This window comes from Trichechus manatus, unplaced genomic scaffold (assembly GCF_000243295.1).
Source record: "Trichechus manatus latirostris isolate Lorelei unplaced genomic scaffold, TriManLat1.0 scaffold00004, whole genome shotgun sequence".
Classification (NCBI taxonomy): Eukaryota; Metazoa; Chordata; class Mammalia; order Sirenia; family Trichechidae; genus Trichechus; species Trichechus manatus.
The window spans coordinates 21,451,241-21,459,594 of NW_004443940.1; the positions used below are offsets into that span (position 1 = coordinate 21,451,241).

An 8,354-nucleotide genomic window follows, 5' to 3' on the forward strand; every position below is an offset into this window, starting at 1 on the left:
GTTTCCAAGAAGCTGCTGATGGATTTGAACTGCTGACCTTTTGGTTAGCAGCCACATCACTTAACCACTGCACCACCAGGGCTCCTGTGTATATGTAGGCACAGGCAAAAGATAGACTGTGACATAACAAAAGGCAAACAGGGGAGTCTGGCAGGACAGAATGGAGACAAATGTACAAATGTACAAGTCACAAGCCAATCAAAAGTGCACCTCTTGGCAACCCCACCCCGCCCCACCCCAAAACAGCAGCAGGTCTGGACTCTGAGGACCTACAAGATGCCCTTCAACAAAGTGCAGACCCCAAGACTTGGGTGCTCAGGGAGGGTTTCAGGCACTGACTCCCAAACACACTTTTTGTCCCTTTGTCATTTAAAGGCAGGTGGGATGGAGACAGGCCACTGTCATCTCAGAATCCTGAGTTGGGACGGTGACAGAGCTGTCTGGAACCCTGGTCTAACCAAGCGCCATCTGCAACCTTCTGAACTTGTGTGGGTGGCAAACTCTTGAGAAAAGGGAGGGTGTGTCTAATGGTAACCAGTCTGACTGTTCTGTGAATAAGCAGTCAATTCAGTGAAAAAGCAGCACCCACAATGGTCGTCTGACTGAACTGACCGATTTTCTCAAAGCCTCAACTGGCAAAAGCCCTGGAAGACAAAGGGCACAGGAAGAAAGGCCAGGACCGGAGGGGAGCGCAGGGCAAGGCGGGAGCCCCTGCCCTGAGCCTGATCCATGTGGGAGCAGAAGCACCACTTGGGGGAAGAGGACAGGATGCTTCGGGAGTGGAAAGAACTCATCCCCGAGGAAGCAGCTGGAAGGACTGGGCCTCCACAGGAAGACGAGATCCTATTTTACTTTTTAATGATTCTGATGTTTTCTGCTGTGCCTGCTCCAACCCCTAAAGCCATAGAAACAAAGTGTTTGTGTGTATGCGTGTGTGCATGTGTGCGTGTGTGTGTGTTTTGGAGGGGGTTCAGCAGAACTGGAGGGCAGGGGGGCTGCTGCTACACTGCAAGTCATAACCAGCGAGAATGAATCGGCTGGCAGAAGTGTCACCTTCCCTGACTGGATGACCCACACTGCAGATGGCAATCATTCAGGGTGAGATAAGGTCTCCTCTTCTGCCTCCTCCCTCTCCCCTATCCTCCTGCTGAGACTCAGGGCTTCCTGGATCCTACTAGACCACCCAAACCACTGGGCTGCCACACCTCTGCCACATTCTGGGATGCCTTGTGTCCCAGAGTGGTTGTGTTGAGGGGTGACTTCAGGGGAATGCTTTAGTCTCCAATAGGGGTACCCCTCGCCCAGCTATCTCGAAAGAACCTGCCACCTAAGTAAAACCAATGTCCTTGGTGGACAAATGCAGTTCAAGACAAGGTGAGCGGCACCAGTGGCTTTGTGAAACTGCACCCCTAAGACCATCCTAAATGCATCACCATCAGTGAGCCCTACTATGTGTGTAAGAGCTGGGCGGGTGGTGGGTGCTGGAGCGATGAGAGAATGCCATTAGCAGTGTAGCAGGAGTACCATACTTTGTCTTTCAAACAAGAATAATGTGGTGGGATCAAGAACTGCAGTCTTGATTTATTCTTCCTACCAATAATTCATGGATCAAACTGTTCATGTCAATACCTGCTAGACAGACAGACGAACTGCAGTAAGATGAGTAGAATGTATGAACAGATGAGTATCTGCACAGCAGATCCCAGGCTGGAATAAACCTTTTGTCCAGAATCCTTTCTGGAAGGGAACACTAGTACCAGGCAGCCAACAACCCACCTACTTTGAGAAGCATTTAAAAGAAAAACGGGACTCTTGTGCTGAGAATACGGGGCTGGGACAGATAGGGTTGGAGCAGGGGCAGGTTAACCAGGAAGCATGGTACGGACGAGCTTACATTAAGCAAGGTACACACAGGCTCACTTGTGCTTACTTCACATCTGTGGTGAAATCCATGTGAAATTGTGCACCACAGATTAGTAAGTAAGCACAAGCAAGTTTGTGCATACCTTGCATACTGGGCAATCCGTCCCTGGGCTGGAGCATTAGAAAAGAACTCAGAAGCAGCGTTTGGGGTCTTAAAAGCCTGTGAGAGGCCATCTAAGATACTCCACCGGTCTCACCCCTTCGGGAGCAAGCGAGAATGAAGAAAACAAGATACAAGGGAAAGATTAGTCCAAAGGACTCATGGACCACAACTACCATGGCCTCCACCAGACTGAGTCCAGTACAACTAGATGGTGCCCAGCTACCACCACTGACTGCTCTGACCGGGATCACAAGAGATCGTCCCAGACAGAGCTGGAGAAAAATGTAGAACAAAACTCCAACTCACAAAAAAAGCTCAGTAATGAAGTCACCCCTGAGGTTCACCCTTCAGCAGAAGATTAGACAGCCCAAAACAAAGCGAGACTAATGGGGCACAGCAGTCCAGGGACAAGGACTAGAAGGCGGGAGGGGGCAAGACAGCCAGTAACAGGGAACCCAAGGTCGAGTGGGGCTGTTAACCATTGTCATAAAACAATATGTATACTAACTGTTTAATGAGAAACTACTTGTTCTGTAAACTTTCATCTAAAGTACAATTTTAAAAAGTTAAAATAAATAAATAAAAGAACTCAGAAAAATCCCAGGCAGAAACAATTGTGCAGGGATTACTTAGCCCGTGGTTCTCAGCATTAACTCAGAACAAGGAAGTGAGAGGTAAAATGCCAAAAAAAAAAAAAAAAGGGAGAATATAAAAAGTAAAGGAAGATAAAGAGAGAAAGGCAGATTAGGCTCTGGAGAGCTGAGACAATAAGATTAACTGTGGCAACAATCAGAGGCAGATGTAGCAGTACTGTTATCCAGAACCTAAGGTGTATACTCCTGGGGCTTAAAAAGAATGTGGTTATCCGAGGCCAATAGTTAAGAGCTCAGCGGTCCCCCAGGGTTGCTATGAGTAGGAATTAACTCACCATGGTTTTTGCCCCCAGGAAATGCAAAAAAGAAAGGAGAGAAGGGATTTCTTTGGCAACAGGTGGGTCTGGAGTGAGAAAAGCACACGCCTTTATTTTTTATAAGAAAACCAAAGCAGTTGTCTCGGCCATTTAAGCCTGAAGCTGTGTGAAAATTGGCAGGAATCTGGGAAAGGACGGTCTACCACTGTGCTTAGTCATCTATTGTTAAGTGCAGTTGTGACACAGGGGAACTACCCAGCAGGGTTTTCTAACAGCCTAGAAAACCCTACGGGGTAGCTGAGCCCTGGTGGTGCAGTGGTTAAAAGCTCAGCTGCTAACTGAAAAGTCGGCGGTTGGAATTCACCAGCTGCTCCTTGGAAACCCTATGGGCAGTTCTACTCTGTCCCATAAGGTCACTGGCAATGGGTTTAGTTTTCTGGTTTTAATCTTCAAGGAAGTAGATCACCAGGTCTTTTTTCCTTCAGAGCCACTGGTTGGATTCGAACCACCAAACCTTTCAGTTAGCAACCGAACGCTTCACCGTGGTGCCAACAGGGCTCCTGCTTAATTATTTACTTGCTATAAAGAAGAATAACTTAGAAGGCCGGGCACCTGCCCTCACAGAAAAAGAGGAAGAAACCCTGAAATTTGGAATGATAAAAGAGTAAGCGAGAGGTGCCTGGTGCACATCCAGCACAGTGCTTGGCACACAGTAAGTGCTCAAGAAATGTCTGTAGAATGAACCTCCTAATTCCCCAGATGAAGAACATTCCCTGTAACTCCTCTCTGAAGCCCGGAGAGTTGAGTTGCCTACATGGACCAGCTAATAAGTGGCAGAGCAGGCAGGGCCCAGGACAAGCTCCCACACTCCCTCTCTCGAGACCACAGGGAAACTGCTGGAGTGGTGGATGTAGCATTCTTCTTGGCCAGCAGGAGAAAAAAGCAGTATTTGTAAATTTTCACTAAAGGCAGTGCCAGAGCTGGGCAGATGTTTTGTTTTGATTTTTTTTTTTTTTTTACTAAAAGGGAAGACTGGGAAAGACACGTTGCAGACAGGTTGTTAGCTTTCCACATCCTAAGTCGGTAAACAGCAGTGGGGTGGGGGGCAGAGGCGGGAGGTGCACAGGTGGAATCACCACCCCTAAAGGTGAGCCCTGGCATTTTTAACAAGTACCCCAGGGTTCTGATGCAGGTGACCCGTGGTTCACAGCACGAGAAAGGATGATTCGAGTGCAACCCTTTCGTTTTTATAGTTCAGGAAGCCAAAGCCCGCAGAGGGTATGTGATTTACCTAAAGTCTTGTAGCCAGATTCTGGGTTATTTCCTGAGCTAAACCTATCAGCCTCATTCCACAAACTATTAGAGCTCCACTTCAAGGCAAAGACATTAATTCCTATTTCCTAGAGAGTGGCCAAATGTTCTGGAGCACAGAAACTCTCACTTCGGTAATTTCATAGCACTGCCCCTTTCAAGGAGCCCTGGTGGCACTGTGGTTAATAGCTCGGCTGCTAACCAAAACGTCAGCAAGTCTGAATCCACCAGCCTCTCCTTGGAAACCCTATGGGGCAGTTCCACTCTGTCCTATAGGGTCACTATGAGTCGGCATTGACTTGACAGCAAGTAGTTTTGTCCCCTTCCAGAAAGTGCTTTATCGTTTTTTGACTAAGGTACATTAGCAGTGATTGTGTTTTGAGGACTTCCTCAAGGGTGTTGAGAAGGCTAAACTGGAAGATAAGGACCTCTGAGAGGCAAACAAAAACCAAAAATCAAGCCCATTGCCATCAAGTCGATTCCGACTCATAGCGACCCGACAGGACAGAGAAGAACTGCCCCATTGGGTTTCCAAGGAGCAGCTGGTAGATTCCAACCGCCAACCTTTTGGTTAGCAGCCATGGCTCTTAACCACTGCGCCACCATGGCTCCGAGAGGTGAACACTTGCCCTAAATGCCCACTGTCTATCAGAGCAGAGCTGGGAATACAACCAGTGCCTAACTCTTAATCCAGGGCTCCTCCCAGCACACCACACTGCCTCTCAAATTACGTTCATTAAGTAAAAACAAAACAAGCCAACTCCAGAAAACAGAGCAAAGGATATATATGAAAATGCAAGATGGCAGATTAAAGTAAAGGACTTGCAATTGGATTGACTACAAGGGAAGAAGCAAAGAATAGCTGGTACAGCTTGGGAAATTGATAAAGGAAAAAATATAATAATTATTATTTTGGGATGGGAATTGAAAAGGAGGAGGACAAAATTCTGGAAAATCTCAGATAACCTTAATATGAAAAGTTTACAAACTTCTGACTGTGAAGACTGTGAAAAGGGCTTTCTGAGAGAAGCTGGCAGAGGACACAGAATAGAAAGGCATTCCTCAATATTAAAAAAATTCAAGTGTGAGAAAAAGGCAAAAGGGATCCAAAACATTTGATTACAAGGAAATATAAAACCATTGCACAGAAATGGCCCCCAATAACAGTGGTTGTATTAAAGTGATAGGATCATCAGTACTTTTTTTTTCCTTGTCTTCATTGCACACATTTTTGTAAAGTGATTATGTTACATTTATTAGCAAAGTTATAATTAAATAAAACACAAAATATATTAAAATCAGAGAGGATTTACACTCTGGGAAGAAAAGAGAATCACAGTGGTTATTTCCAAACAGCATATTATATTTAAACAGCATTTTGCCAGTTAGCACAAATTGTGGCCTAGAGGGCAGCAAGGAAAAGCTAGGCTAGGGTGTCTCAGTCTGGGGCCAGCTGGGGCTGCAGCACGGCAGGGGCTGGTTGAGGTGGGTGGTATTACTGTTGCTCTCAACTCTGGAAACCAGAAAGCCCCACCCAAAGAGTACAAGCAAAATGTTCTAGGTGAGGCATGAGGGTTGGAGGGCATTGCACCTGCCACATAATCGCAAAACTGAGCAGTGACTCCCGGTGACCGGGTACCCACAAGCCCTGCCACTAGCACGTTTAAAGATCTTGTGCTATGTGCATGATTCATTGGGCTACCAAGATTCATCATGAAGGACACAAGGAGAAAAAAATGAAGCTGGGGGGAAGAAAAAAAAACAGTTAAACTGCAGTATAATCCTGGTAGAGGGAGACAGGACTGGAACCCGTGTTGTTACTCATACTGAGGGTAGTTAAATGTGAGAAAATAATCTCTATCATATCTCAATTACGGTAATGATTAGCTGTGCCAAGAAGAGAACTGCACCCATAGTTTTAAAGCCTGTTTTCAGAAAAGGGGATCAATCTACAGTGGACTGTAAAGTCAACAGATTAGAAATCCAAGTCAAAAATAACAGCATGCATTGGCCATACAAAAGCATTCTTGCATTGCATGTGGTTTTTATTTCATCCTAGAATTCTTTAAAAGAAAAATTCCAGGAGTACCCAAAAATTAGCTGTGAAATCACTCTGACCTCACTGTTGAAAGTGACATAATGTAAACCCAAGTCTATTTCTAGCATTCCTACCTTCCAGTGTCATTTGCTTCTGAACAACCAACCACTTCAAGCTTCCAATGGGTCCTGTAGGTGCTAACTAGAATGAATGCTTTTAAATAAGAGACTCTCAGTGTTCTGTCCCTTCCTTTACAATCACCCAGCTCCTCCACAGATACTCGGCTTCCACCCTTGGGCAGTCTCTCCGAGTTGGCTGGCCTGCCCCCCGGCCCCACGCATTCCCTCCAAGGACATTATTAATAGAAATATGTCCTGGGCCAGCACCTGTCAGGCTGCGGTCCTGAAGTCACCACCACCTGCTCCTAAAAGAGCACCTTGCTAAAAGGGGGCCCCCTGCACACACTTGGGGCTTAGCCCTTCCCTACTTTCTACCCTGACAGTCCCCCCCTTTCCGGCTGCCCCCCAAATACATAGTCTTTGCACTATTCCTGTATTCCTGTAATAATATTTTTGGACCTGCTGCTGCAAGCAATTCCACCCCTCAAATCTTTCAGTTCCTTTTTCAGGAAAACTGTCCCTCTTCTCTTGATGCGGATCAAGGAGGTGTGGGCAGCTCCACCCCTCAGCAAACAGGGTATGGGAGGTAAGAAGCTGTTTTTTTTTTTAACCACTGTATTTCTTTTACACTTTAAAAATGGAGCCCTATTTTATTCTGGTGAAGTCTTACTTTGTGCATATTTTCTTTTAAGTGGCTGCCTTCAGGGAGGGGCCTGCTGACAGAAGATGACTGCAGTGTCATGAATGAGTGAACGGCACAAAGCCCTGCCTCCTCATAGAGGCCTTAAGGTCACCCAGGAGAACCGACGCTCAGGCGTGGAGGGAGACGTGAGCGTGACCTCGGGGTTCCAATTGCCCTTTTCTCCTCTGCCACCTGACATTCTCCTTTCATCATTTCTGACAGAGATGGTTTCGGTGTATTTAAGAGTTCTGCAATGCGACTTGAGGCACTGGGCCCTCCTCACATTAGGGACTCACGCGGGGACTCGGGGACGAGAAATGTGAGGTGCTGGAGGAATCCTGGAGGCTCTCCATCAGTGCGAGCAGGGATCTATGCCCCGTAAATGAGGCGCTGCAGGGAGAGCGCTGTAGATGATTTAATTCCCCAAACTCCCCTCAATCCCCCCGTCCCGACAAGCCTCGGCTACGTGGCAAAGTGTACATTATTCATATAACGGGCCCTCTCTTCCGACCACCCTCCCCAGCTAGGCAGATTGCTGACTCCCGGACTTCAGCTGTGGCCGGCGGAAGCGCGAAAACTGCGCACCCTCTCTCCCGCGCCCCCGCCAGGCCCCGCGCTCACCGTCTCCGGGTCGTTCTCGAACACCTCCCGGGCCTCCTCCTTGTTGCAAAGCTCCTCTATGCACTCCCTCTCCAGGTGACCCTGCTTGGCCTCCTCGAAGACCTGGTAGGCTCGGCGCTGCCTCGGCCGCAGAAACTGCGCCGCCTCGCGCGCCCGCAGCAGCACCGCTGCCCGGTCACCCGGACAGGCGCGGAGGAGGGGGGAGCGGGCGGGGAAGGAGCGGGGCAGGAGGCAAGGGGGCGAGCGGGGAAGAGAACAGGGAACACGGCCATTAACCCGGGCCCCTGGCTCCTCACGCCCCGCACGCCCCACTGCGGGAACCGGCTCCGTGCCCTTGACCCGGGGATGCTGCAGCGGCGGCGGGTGCCCGGGGCGCGCCGCAGCCTCGGTGGCTCCCTCGGCTGCCGCAGGGCCGGCTTGGGAGCACAGACGAGGCGGGACTGCGGGCAGAAGCGCCCAGCTTCCCACCCCGCGTGTGGGGGGTTTTTTGGGGGAAGGAGTGGGGATTCTTCTCCGATCCAGCCCGGGTCGCGCCGGGCGGTACTCACTGTGCGAGGACTCGGTGGCCAGCAGGAGCAGCAGCAGCACGGTGCCGAGGGCTGCAGCGGGGCCGGGCTGCGGCGGCTGCATGGCGGGCGGGGTCCGGG

General features: G+C 49.1%; 1 protein-coding gene across 1 annotated transcript in view; it reads right to left on the reverse strand.

The window, feature by feature from the left end:
- Positions 1 to 8,337, reverse strand: part of GAS6 (growth arrest specific 6) — a 76,003-nt gene extending 67,666 nt beyond the window's left edge. Inside the window, exons 1-2 of the mRNA XM_004369388.2 lie at positions 8,256 to 8,337; positions 7,708 to 7,874 (exon numbers count right to left, since the gene is read on the reverse strand). Coding sequence (XP_004369445.1) covers positions 7,708 to 7,874; positions 8,256 to 8,337 — 249 coding nt within the window. The remainder of the gene's footprint in view (positions 1 to 7,707; positions 7,875 to 8,255) is intronic.
- Between the last annotated feature and the right edge of the window lie 17 nt (positions 8,338 to 8,354).